Source organism: Cibotium barometz, chromosome 7 (genome assembly GCF_041138505.1).
Source record: "Cibotium barometz isolate CiBa-2024 chromosome 7, ASM4113850v1, whole genome shotgun sequence".
In the NCBI taxonomy this organism is placed as follows: domain Eukaryota; kingdom Viridiplantae; phylum Streptophyta; class Polypodiopsida; order Cyatheales; family Cibotiaceae; genus Cibotium; species Cibotium barometz.
This window is the reverse complement of record NC_141052.1, coordinates 8,231,093-8,244,209: the sequence shown is the minus strand read 5'-3', so window position 1 is coordinate 8,244,209 and position 13,117 is coordinate 8,231,093. Positions and strand designations below refer to the sequence as shown.

The following is a 13,117-nucleotide window of genomic DNA, read 5'->3' as shown; positions in this document are numbered from 1 at the left end:
TAGATATAAATCATCGTACATTGTGCGCTTGTCTTGATTTCTCGTGTAGCCTGCAAGCATAGTTGTTTCTCGTATCGGTACGACCCATTCGTATCGTACGGTTCGTACGGTATGATACCGTACGGTATGAGTGTTTTTTTTTCCTCCCAATTTTTTTTTTGAAAAAGAAAATTCTAAATGCTTAAAAAAAAATATAGAAACCCTGCTTAACGAAGATTCCAAATGCTCGCAATACTTCGCAACTTTCGTGTCCACTCAGTATTCCATATGGGGTTGTTGAGAGACCTAAAAAATCTGGCAAGGTAGACTGGTAGTGTATGCTTGATTGGTAGGATGAGAGAATCTTGCTACATCACTTGGAGATCCTGGTATAGGTAGGCTAGACAGTTAGATTCTCAAGTTATGTACGAGGGAGAAGATTTGGACATGGCCATTTTGATCTAGAGAGGAGTCCCTAAACCTATCACCCTAGATGCACTGCGTGTATTTGTGCAAGGAGGGTCCCTTAGTCATAAACGCTACACTGGGAGACCTTTGGTATTGCATTACCCATCTAGGTTCTTTTGGAGACAATCGGGAGATCCAACTGGGAGAGACACATATCCATGTTCTGGTTCCTCTAGCACTGTAGACTCCTCCCCTCCCAACCTTCCCTCACATTCAAGCTTGAAGCTCCATAGGTTGTAAGTGAAAAAAAAAAACCGTATTTTATCGTTCGGTATCCGAAAATTTCATATCGTACCAAAATTCCCGTACGGTATCGTCTTTTCGTACCGTGACAACTATGCCTGCAAGTGGCTTATGAGAGGAAAGTTCGGGATTCCTGGCTCACATTTAATGGTCACTGGGGCTTTGGACACATTTCGGATAATCCAAAAAGTGTGCCTATCCCAATCAATATCTGGCTGAACTTGTGAAACCATTGAATTCCTAGAACTATGTGTGCTCCTACAAGAGGAGAAACCATAAAATCTCACACAAACTTTGTCTTAAATTACTAGCTTGGCACCGTGAGCTTTAAACTTGATGCTTGTCGTCATGCCTATGCTAAATCCCTTAACTTTCTTGTCTATTGAAGTCAGCATGAACCGGGCGCGTTGAGTGGCCTGTTTCGTAACCACATCCTCCGTGCTGCGGCTATCAAACAAGACGACTCCCTGGCCACCTATGTAGCCAAAGATCTTGAGCAATTCATTGCGCTCATACTCTGGCCTTGGGGGCCCTTTTGCTTATCTTCGCGCTTCTAGCTAACGATTACACCAACCGAAGAACCGGGATCTGAAGAACTAGAGACGGCCATTGGGGTCTATGTGGGAGTTAGGCTCACCATGGAGGCTGGGGTGGTCATCTATGGAGTGGTAGTCTTCTTTGGACACTCCTTAGAAGTGTGTCCTTTTGTGTGACAAAAGAAACACCTACCCTTGTTCTTGTAGTGAGCTGTCTTCTTAGCACTCAATTTTCCACTGGTCTTGCTTGCCTGAGCTTTCTGGTCTGGAGTAAGCTTGGGTGCATTGGTCGAGTTCTTGGAGCCATAGGCTCCTGTGCTTTGTGTCACGAGCCTGGACATTTCCGAGTGTGAAAGGGGTCTGGTGGACTCCAGGATGTTAAATATTTGGAAAGTACAAGCTTTGGGAATGGGGGGATTATCCTAGAATACAAAGGACCACACTCCCAAAATTTAGGAGAGTTGCTATTTTTGGCCCGACTCCGATGGAAATTCTGTTCGCGTCATTACATCTGGAATTGAGCAGATACCAAGAGTTGGCAAAGTGCCTATGACAGAATGTCTACCAGTTGGAATATTTTTAGAGATAAAGTTTATGGAAGGACCCATCTCTTAGATTGGGACATGTGGCAAGGAGGTGGACCAAAGTGAGGACAAGTGGCCTTGACATTTGTTAGAAAGTGGATCAAAGTGAGACAAGTGGCCTCACACTTGTCACTTCAGCTATTGTGGGACTCTCCACTTGTCATCGTAGCCTTCTCTTGCCATTTTAGCTCATGGGAGGCCCAAATCTATAAATTGGAGCCCTCTCTCTTCATTAAAAATGCTCTCTTGCTGCACACTAGCCTCTACCAACGTTGAAGGCTGCCCTAATGATGGCTACTCTCTTTCTCTCTCTCTTGAAGGCTGCCCATGAAGAATACCGGCTGTTGGGGACTGTTTTGGAGGCTTCCATCGCGAAGAAATACTGAAGCTTTTGTACCGGCTGTACCAGCCACCGTACCGGCTGTACCAGCCCTTGTTCTGGTGTACCAACCTTGTACTTGCTGTACCATCCATTGTACCGGTTGTACCAGCTTTTGTACTTGCTGTACCTGCTGTACCAGCCATCGTACCGGCTGTACCAGCCCTTGTATTGGCTGTACCAGCTTCTGTACTTGTTGTACCACCCATTGTACCAGCTGTACCAGCTTCTATACTTGCTGTACCTACTGTACCAGCCATCGTACCAGCTGTACCAGCCACTGTACCTATTGTACCAGCCCTTGTACTAGCTGTACCAGCTTCTGTACTTGCTGTACCAGCCATTGTACCTGTTGTACCGGCTGAATGGAGAGTTGTACTTGCTGTACCAGCTCTATTGCATGAAGACCCGTGGTTTTTGGGGAAGAGTCAGTACCCACACGGAGGTATATGGATTATATTGTTGGCTCGGCATTTCTACAGCCTATGTTCCGGCTTGGTTGCCTCGTGTGGGGCTGTGTTATGGCATTTGTATATGGATAATCCGGCATCTCCCGTGGGGAGAGTAAGGCCCTCAAAGCTTGTACATGATGTTATTCTCCTTGGGTAATAAAATACTCCAAGGGGGGGGTCGGCCCATTCCGGCCTCTATGCGGTGTCACACGTGCAAGCTCCATTTTCAGCATTTGTGGATGTTTTGTCCAGCTTCATGTTTTATGCAAAGTGATGATGGATATGTGTTAAGGCTGTGGCCATGTTTAAATGTTTTAATATGCATTGATGGTATCAACAAGTGTGTCAAAGGCCCTAGTCCCCCGGGCACCCGCCACGAGTTACACTTTGTCCTGGGGAAGACCCTGTCTGGTTTTGGCCTTTTTTCCTTGAGGCGGATGCCTTGGGAGCGAAGGTTGGGAAGTTTTGGGCTTTCCGCCATTGTACTTCATTTCATCACTCTACATAAACGAGAGTGCACCCTCGAAGGTGGCTGGCTGAAACATACGCACTTCCTACTGGATTTGTGTGTCAAGGCCATAAAGGAATTGCCTTCTTTGTCCTTGTGAGATATGCCCAATTGCAAACATAGGTTGCAAATTTTATTGGTAAACTGCAGGATTGGTTGCGCGTTTAACGTGCCCCCTTGAACTCGTCTTTGAGTCGCTCAAGTTAATGGGGGCGGTAGAAACCGCCGCTTAAGATTGAGGATAAAACTCGTCCCAGACATAAGCCGCCATACCTAATCTGGTGTGGCATGTGCCCACTGAGTCCACCAAGGAATGGCCTCACCAACTAGCCAAGATTACTCTATCAGTATCATTCTTCTAACTGCAACAAAATAAGCTTCAAATTGATGCAACTAGGAATAAAGGGTTGTGGGGTCGAGTTTTCCATTATATTTACTGAAGTTTCATCCTCTCGGGAGGATGACTTGAGGAAGCCGTTGGTGTTGCTCTTGCGTCTAAGGCCGCAAGAAATCTTTCGTGCTGCACGCATTGTTTGGCGTCTTTTTGTGCAGCAGTACAGGATGCTGCCACACGGTCTTCTATCAATTGAATCTCCATTGCTTGCATCTGCAACTTGAGCGTCAAACTCGGTTGTGGTCGTAACCCTTCAAAAGGGTTATCCGGTAGAGGATCTGCTATCGGGATCTGCGAAAAAAAAGGAGAGAGGAGGAGGAGAAAAGGGGTTGGAAAACGGGTTCTTTCTTCCAGGGCCAGATCTGCGCCTTCTGCTCTTCCAATTTGGTGCTCTGGTCTGCGATTGCTCGCATCATCGTCTGGGAACATGTCATGCACACTTATGTTTGCTGCCCTCAAAGGACTGCTTGGTGCTCTTTGTTCTGAAGTTCTTTGTTCTCTCTCTTTGTCGAATCTCGCCATAGCGGGAAAATGCACTTCCTTTTCCCGAACGCAATCTGACCATCCACACTGTGTGTGGGAGACTTTCCAAAGGCTAGAAACCAGCCATCCTTCTAGGGACAGGAGTCACAAGGAAAGGGGTGGTCCTCCGGAGTCTAGAAGCCACCACACAAGCGAGAAAAAAAATTTCTCTCTTTCTTCTAGTTCTCTGGCTGAATCTTCACACTTGAAGAAGGCTCTGATACCAATGTCACATGTGGAATGCTGTGGAAGTCTTCTTTCAGTCCTAAACACCACAAAAAACGCAAGCAAGAGAGATGGAGAGAAGAGAGAGAGAGATAGCTGAGTTTCAGAATATTCATTTAGTACAAAAAGGTACATCTTGGCTAGCCCATGGCTGCCCCTCAAAAGGTGGTAAAACACCTAATCAAAACCCTGATCTATGACTTAGTCTATGGGAGGGGTGAATGAATTAAACAATGAGCTAGTGTGTCCTTTTATAGGGCATGAAATTCCCTATGGACTGACTGACCTGCTGTCAGCTAGGTCCTGGACAAATGTCCCTTTAGTTGTTGCAGTCGTGACAGATGGATGTTCTTCATATAATTTGGCCGGCAGCCTCTTGAGTCTTCCATAAGGTCTTCCTGCCCAAACTTCCAGCACTAGCTCCTAAATCTGGTCCTAATCTGGTTCTTTATCTTGTTGCCCTTCAAGATTAGACCTGGGAATTAGCCGGGGCCCGGCACATGTCTTGCACATGACATCCCCCTCTGTTAAACTTGATGACGGGATTCCAACTTGTGTTCTTGGATGACTGTCATCATCCCATTGTCTATTCGTGGAGTCCCCAACCTATTTGATGTCATCCTTCCCTTCCTGGCAACCTTTTCACACTGAAAACCCCGCCCGGTCTCCAAATCCACTCCAAATTTGTTGAAGATCTATGCATCTGTTCGATCTTGTTCCCTATCCCTTCATGTCCTGTCCCTGAACACTTTCTCTGGTCTTCTTTTCATGAGTATTGAGTTTGGCACTTTCACTCCACCCCTTGGAGGATCATGCTCCCTTGGAACCGTTACTTGAAATCCTTTCCTGGTGTGCCCCAAGTGACACCAGACTCACAGGATTGCCATTCCCCTTGGGCCTTGTGGAAAACACCAACCAACCTCCTGGGAACTTGTTCCATGTCTTGTGTTCCTTTCCTTAGACTGTGCACCTTCATCTTGGACTGAATACGTGTTTAGCCTTGCTAAGCCTGATGCTCTGATACCAATGTAACATGGGGAAGTTCAGTGGAAGGATTGCTAACTTCAATGTTCTGAAATTAGCAATCGTTTGCGACGAAGATAACACACAGCATAGAGAGGAGAGAGAGAGAGAGAGAGAGAGAGAGAGAGAGAAGTGGACACAGTATTGGGTCTCGAATACCCTGTGTAGGGCCCCCACCATGAATGGTGTATTTGCTTCATTAGAATGATGCAAATCTTCAAATAAAATCTGGTTCTTGACCTGCACTCTTCACCTTGGCTGAGAGTTTCCCTTGTCTGTCCTGGCCCTTGGAATTCAGCAAGCCCTTTGTGAATTATGAGATGCTTGGGCTATAGGCTGGTTTTACAGGGGTCGGCCTGTTTCTGAAAATCCCACGACCTGGTCTAGTAGCAAATAAATGCTTTTATTCCTTGCTTTCACATTGGAGGCTGGCTGGCCCCTTGCGCCTACCCTGGCTGCTGCCCAGGCTTGCGCCTCACTGCTGGGCAGCACCTGGGCCTGGCCGACTGGTTGGTGGGCAGCACCTAGGCCTGGCCGCCTGGCTGGGCTGGCCTCTAGGGCCCGTCGGCTGCCTGGCCAAGCCCCTTAGGCTGGCCGACAGCCTGCCCAACCCTCCCATTGGGCTGGTGGGCAAGGCAAGGCCTAGGACCTTTCTGGCTCTTCTTGGGTGGCCTAAGCCAGTTCGTACTGTGAGTCTCCCTCTAGAATGATAGATGATTTGAGTGTTGGGTTTGCGACTAGACACTAGGTGTCTGTAGGAAGCATGTAGTTTGCATTTAGGATGGGGCCAGCCCTTAGGGCTAGCCCAAGATGGAGATGTTGCATCTCGTGTGGGCATTGGACGTGACAGGATCGCATGCGGAATGTGAGAGTCCTTCCTACCCATGTGGTAGCAAGGTCCCTTCCTCTTGGACAGCATCGGAGACCTCACTTTCCCCCCCCCCCCCCCCCCCCCCCCCCCCCCCCCAACCAAACCCACTCCCCAACCCCGGGCGCCCCACGCGTGCGGCGTATGAGGTAGTTCCCTTCGAGAGCGGCCAGGACTACCCTCCTCTTGTGTTTTGTCCTCTTTTAAAGGTTCAGTGCTTGTAATTCAGCCTATTGGTTGGTTTTCCTATAACTAATAGAAGGATCTTTTTTCCCGGGGAAAAGAAAAGTACACAATTAGAAATACCCAACTAAAATTCCTCCATTTATTATTGCATTCATATAACAGGCCATGGAAGTAGGCCTAGATGTAGCTGGATAAGGCAAGCTTTGGCAAGAATGAAGGGGAGGTAGGTGTAAAGAGAGGCAGGAGCACTGTTGAGAAAATGGTACAAAGTAGCTGGGTGAGGAAAAGATAGTGTAATGGTTTGCCACGGAGGGGAACTGGGGAGGTTCAAAATGAAGGTTGCCGCTGCCGCCAGGAGAGAGGAAAGAGATCAAGAAAGTACAGTGTTGGGCAGGCAGAGCAGGAGGATAGCCATCGGCATCAGGGGGTAGAGCAGGTCGGGCACTAGGCAGAGGGCTGAGTGTAGAAGCAAGGAGGTGAAGCTGGGATACGTCTGGTGTAACAGGGAGAAGGCATCAGAGCTGAGCGTTGAGGTTGCTAATGCAAGGGGATTGGGGGCAGGTGAGTACGGTGGTGGGTGCTGGAAAAATTCTTTTTATTCTTCAAGGGACTCCTCTCTAGGTAACTACACTACGTTGCTTTTTTTTTTGGGGGGGGGGGGGGGGGGGGGGGGGGATCGTCCTAGAACTGTAATAAAGTAGGGGTGTCTGGCTCTTGCCACCATGGTGTAGTTGTAGTGATAGTTTTCTTGGGGAAATCATGCAGGTGGTGCCAAATAGTACCTATTTTAGCTCTTTTGGGTTGTTACAGGACCTGAGAAAATTATGCAACCATGGTAAACTTGATGAGGCAATTCGAGCAGTTGATTTCTTGGCTGAACGAGGCCTATCTATCTCTATTAGTATCTTCTACTGTCTTTTGCAACTATGCATAAAGAGCAGAAATCTCAAAGCAGGAAGACACATACACTCACTCATTTTGAGAAATGGATTTGGGATGGATGCTTTTTTGGGATGCCATCTGGTGCGCATGTTTTCTTTGTGCGGAAGCTTGCTGGAAGCGAATCAAGTTTTCAGTAGATTGCCCAAGTCCAATGTGTTCACATGGAGTGCAATCATTTCAGCACATGCCAAGTTTGGATGTGGTCAGCAGGCCCTCAAACTATACAATCAAATGCAAGATCTGGAAGTGAAACCGGGTGATTACGCTTTCAATGCTGCACTTCAAGCCTGCTCCAGTATAGCTGCCTTGAATCAGGGCAATATGATACATTCTCATATTGTTGAGAGTGGTTTGGAGTCTGATGTATTCATTGGAAACACCCTCATCAACATGTATGCTAAATGTGGGTGTCTTAAAGATGCACGAAGTGTTTTTGACAGTTTGCCAAAGCGAGCTATAGTGGCCTGGAGCTCAATGATTGCAGGGTATGCTTATTATGGCAATGGTCAAGCAGCCCTTCATCTTTTCCAACGAATGCAGCAAGAGGGTCCAGATCCCAATGTTGTTACATTTGTAAGCATTCTGAAAGCATGTTCCAGCATGGCTTGTCTGGATTATGGAAAACTAATTCATGCCCTTATTATCAAAAGCATCTGTGAATTTGATTTGGTTGTTGGAATACTTAATTGACATGTATGGAAAATGTGGGAGTTTGGAAGATGCTGATAGAGTCTTCTATGAGTTGCCTAAGAGGAGTGTGGTTACATGGAGCGCGATGCTTTCAACTTATGCTCAGTATGGGCATGGTCAGATAGCTCTTCAACTTTTCCAGCAAATGCAACACGAGGGGGTGGAACCAGACTGTGCCACATTTGTAGGTGTCCTCAAAGCTTGTTCTCAAAGGGAAATGCTGCATCAAGGCAAGCTGATGCATGCCTTGTGCTTGAGAAAGACCCTGAAGTGGAAGATTTTATTGGAAGTATCCTTATTGACATGTATTTCAGATGTTTCAGCCCTATGGATGCTTATAAGGTGTTTGGAACCTTGCCAAGACGGAGTGTTGTGCCCTGGAATGCGATAATAGCAGGCTTTGCACAAGATGGACATTTTAAGGAGGCTATTCATTATTTCCAGTGCATGCAACTGGAGAATGTGGGGCCAGATAACACCACATATGCTATCATTGTTAAAGCTTGCTCCAATGTGTGTGGGCTAGCCCAGGGGAGCTATTATGTGCCCAGGTCATTGCAAATAGTTGTGACTTGAATGAAATTGTTGGGAACACTCTAGTCTTCATGTACGCAAAGTATGGGAGCCTTGACAATGCTCGTAGATTATTTGATAAACTAGCAAAACGAGATGTGGTGTCATGGAGTTCAATGATTGCAGGATATGTGCAGCATGGGCATGGCCAGGAAGCTTTACATCTTTTTTGCAACATGCTGCTTGAGGGCAAAGAACCAGACAATGTTACATTTTTCTGCATCTTGAAAGCATGCTCAATTCTGTCAGCATTAGATCAGGGTAGGCTAGTACATGCCCAGGTCGTTGAGAGTGGGTGGGAGTTGGATGTTCCAGTTTTAAACAGCCTTATTGACATGTATGCAAAATGTGGAAGCCTCCACGATACTTTAACTGTATTTGACAAAATGCCAACAAAAACGGTGACAACATGGAATGCAATTATTGCAGGATTTGCACACCATGGCAACTATGAGTTGGCTGTGAAATCGTTTAAGGACATGCAGCAGGAAGGGCTGAAGCCTAATGATGTAACTTTTGCTAGCCTTCTCTCAGCTTGCAATCAGCTAGGTCTACTCTATGAAGGCTGTCTTCACTTCAAGTCTTTGAGGGACACATATGACATTATACCTAGACTAGATCATTATGTCTGTTTGATTGAACTTCTTGGCCGTGCAGGACGCTTGCTAGATGCAGCTTATCTAGTGACAACTTCTCCATTTGCACCAGATCTTGTCATGTGGACATCTTTGCTGAGCCACTCTAAGCATATGGTGATTTGAAGCTTGGAAAGCAATGCTTTGATTCAATTGTCACATTAGATAGTGAGTATCCTTGTGGATATGTAATCATGTCAAATTTCTATGCTGTTGCTAGCATGCAGGAGGATGCAGACAACATGCAAGAGTTGAGAAAGCATGCAAAAGCATGGAAGAAGCCAGGACAAGCCTTTATCGAGGTGAATGATAAGGTGCATGACTTTGTTGTACATGACCAAAGCCGGCAAGAAAGTGGCAATTTACGAGTAAAGCTTCGAAGATTAAGTGCCCACATGAAAAGGGAGGATTATGTGCCATGGTTGGATTCGGTGCTCCATGCAAGCCTTATGTAGACCAACTTCCAAGTTAATAACCCTTCACTTTTTGGCCACGTAGCATACCATCAACAAGATGAGGGTCAAGGTCTTTATAAGTAAACAATAGATGAGGTCAGTGTAATACATGGGCCAATCGCTTGCAAGGGTGCCCATGGATGCTGCATTGGGGGGCCATACTGTTCTAAACATGGCAATACACATTGGTTGTGAGAAACATGGAAAATGAGTTCTGATGTTCATCAGGTCAGCTCATCACATTATTGTGCCTTGAGAGCAACACGTGACCCACCTACAAGTACAGGCATAAGCACAGCTCTGGCAGCAGTGTGGCAGCCAACCCGGCAAGTAGAATGCTACGATAGCAGGCTGCATATGGGCAGTCTGGGCAGCAATTATGTGAATGGACAGCAGTTGTGCTGGGCTGGCCAGCCAGAGAGCCCATCAACTGGGCAGTTGGACCTTATTATAAAGGTTGAATTAGGCTGAAATTAAAGTCGACCAGCCCACAGCTTGCATGGGCCCGTGAAGAGGCCCCCCATGTTCATTTCAGCAAATGTTCTGCATCCTGAAGGTAGGTCTTCAATGCACTGGAGCAAGGCAATTGAAGGAGCAGAACTGTCTGGCAGCCAGCATTTGCAATTGAGCAAGGGGTGTCATATGCACCAAGGATTGGGATCTGCAGAAAATTGATCACCTTTTGTGCTTGGAAAAACATTTAGTTGTGTTTTCTTCTATTGTACATAATACAAGGATTTCAGGGTCTCTAGTGCATGCCTTGAATTTGCTTGTCTTTCTGTTGCACTTCTATCTTTGTAAAAGCTCTACACAACACTACTTTATAGATTGCATAGGGGAGCCTTTATGCGCTTTTTTGCACATTTCAAGGGGGGTTGAATACAAGGATTTACTCTTTTTAAAGGACCATAGAATCACAGCTTGGAAGGGAGTACTTGATTTATAAACCTTGTGAGGTTGTGAGTTGTCTTGAGTCTGGGCTCTACCCTCTCTGAGAAGGAGATCTCTGTGTCTACGTAGTCCCATCAGGAAACTCCTGAGGCACCATTGGTTCGAAAAGTCCATAATCCTGGATAGTGGGCCAAGACCCTCTCAGAAGAGACAACAAAATCTCCCCCGAATGTCAGATTACAGCCAGAGACCGGGATCCAAGCTGTGGAGAGAGAGAGAGAGAGAGAGAGAGAGAGATTTTATTGTCTACTGGTAAAGACCCTTCGGGTCTATGAGACCAAAAAATGTGCTATATATGATCCATGTGTAGACTGGATGTCAGAACATGAAAAAGGTCCTACATACACACAATCCATGTGTAGACTGGATGTCAGAACACGAAAAGAAAAAGATGGCCTACGTACTGTGTAGGTCTGTGTAGTACAATGTAAAAGTAGACATGGACACATCAAATGCCCAAGATACAGTAGCCGAGATGTCCACCTCTCGTGACAGTGCCTACATATGGTGTCGGAGATGTCTCGAATTGAAGCTAACAGGTGGAAGGTCTGAATCTCTGGAGAGAGCCTGCCCGATCTATGATGACTCCGCAGGTGGAGTAGCCAAAACCTCATGGGATCGATCACAGGAACTGGTCTGTGTGTCCCATATGCTCTGTACAGCTATTGGATGGGTGCTGGCGGCTGTCTGTTGTCAGGGGCTGAAGAAATCTGTGATGGAGGCTTGGAACCTCCCCGTATCTGATAATACACTGGGCATCTGGATTCTGAACACATAATGTTCGTTTGACTTTATCTCTATGGTTAAGCATAGCTTGCATATCCAAGCCTCTTATGCATGGGATGCCATCAGCACCCAATCTCTATCCTGAGTTGGTGTTAAGATACGCTCATCTGGCCAATAGCAATCCTCATGGCATGTGACGTGCTCGTGAAAGAGCCCATGCTTCTCAGCTGTGACCCATAAGAAATGCTCTCTGTAGAAGGCCAGCTTTGCAGGAAGCTCAATGGATGTCAGCCATGTCCGACTAGTGTGAAGCTATGTAAAGTCAATGTTGTTGATCTTGTGTCTAAAGAGATCCAAGAAAGTCGAGTCAAGGGAGTACTTAAAGGGTTGCAAGTTCATCTGTAGGCCATGTGTCTCCAACCAATTAGATACTTGGGAGTAACATGACTCAGCCTGTAAGCGGCAAGAGGACACTAGTGCCAACCTCGGGAGCCTGTCTCTATCCAGAGTAAAAAGGTGGTAAGAGGGCATGAATGACTAGGGGTGGTGCTGCAAGGACAATCTCATGGGGCACTCAGGGCTTACTCCTGATCATGTGCAAGAACATCATAACCTGAGCCAATGATTTGATAGCTGAAGTGGTAAAGGTGTTTGTCTAGGACCAGGAGGTCCTGGGTTTCAAACCTCACAAGGTGCTTCCTCGGCGGCATTGCCTACGGGTGGATAAAAAAGCACCTACAGGCGGAGAAAAATGGAGGATCTTAAGCTGAAGGCTAATTTGGGGGGGGGGGGAGAGAGAGAGAGAGAGAGAGAGAAAACATCATAACCTTTACTCTCTCTATCCTCCAATCCTTGTCTCCCAAGCTTGGTCCTAGAAACAAGCCCCACACATCATGACATGTCTGATCAATTTGTCCAAGGGCGAGCTTTTCGTGCTATGTAAGAGAAGTGGGCGTGAAAACAGTCTCTCCACTTGGGCCAAGGTTGCATGTCCACGGGCAATTCGTGCCGGTGCTCTACTAGGCGTAAGGTAAAGATAGGCCCTTGTGAAGGTGACTCTGAGGTATACATAGGAGGTGGTGATCTCCACGGCTGCCTTTGAATGAAAATGCATGTTTGGCAGACTGATGTGAGGTGTTTAAGAGCATGATCTTGGTCTTGCCATAATTCACACTGAGGGCCCTCTCCTCGCAAAATGTCTGGTGTGCCCTTAGTTTGATACGAGCTTAATATCATTTGCATACAGCCAATGAGGTGATGGCTCAAGTGGTGAAGGTGTTTGTCTAGGACTAAAAGGTCTTGGGTTCAAAACCTAACTAGGTGCTTCCTCGGCAACATCGCCTATGGGCCGATAAAATAGTGCCTATGGGGCGAGCGACAGGAGGTGAAAAACAGTAACTATGACAGGATCTTAGGTGTAAGATCTTTCTTACTAAGCATAAATATATTAAAATAGAAGAAGCCTTTTTAAGTAAAATTAATAATGTTCATGTACATAAATTAATGAGGAAACCCCTGTGTGTGCATGTGCACGAGTGCACACTTGTATTTAATATAGGTCAAAAAGAGAAAATGATAAATTTATTTAGAAGAGAATAAAAATTACTAAGACAAGTGCCATCATTTAATTAAAAATATTGAGGCCAGGATTGCAAGGTTTCCATGGAAAAATCAATTGGTAGGCGCTACCATGTGTGTATGTGGACATTAATTTAATTTAAAGGACAAAGGGTTAATTTACCCAAGGCTCAAAAAACCATGGTTTGGCCAAAACTAGG

The 13,117-nt window shown here is 46.2% G+C and overlaps 2 protein-coding genes across 3 annotated transcripts in view; both read left to right on the top strand.

The window, feature by feature from the left end:
* Positions 1–10,413, top strand: part of LOC147636648 (putative pentatricopeptide repeat-containing protein At3g13770, mitochondrial) — a 40,899-nt gene extending 30,486 nt beyond the window's left edge. Inside the window, exon 2 of one of the 2 annotated variants that reach the window (XM_086800107.1) lies at positions 7,133–10,413. In XM_086800107.1, the coding sequence (XP_086656233.1) occupies positions 7,133–7,999 (867 nt within the window). In that variant the 3' untranslated portion in view covers positions 8,000–10,413. The remainder of the gene's footprint in view (positions 1–7,132) is intronic. The other variant, XM_086800108.1, reaches the window with a different exon arrangement.
* LOC147636649 (pentatricopeptide repeat-containing protein At3g57430, chloroplastic-like) lies at positions 8,075–10,290 on the top strand. The gene is made up of 5 exons (XM_086799949.1): positions 8,075–8,442; positions 8,526–9,324; positions 9,435–9,638; positions 9,891–10,118; positions 10,219–10,290. The coding sequence occupies exons 1-5, from the start codon at positions 8,075–8,077 to the stop codon at positions 10,288–10,290; spliced, it is 1,671 nt and encodes a 556-aa protein (XP_086656075.1).
* Positions 10,414–13,117: the final 2,704 nt, after the last annotated feature.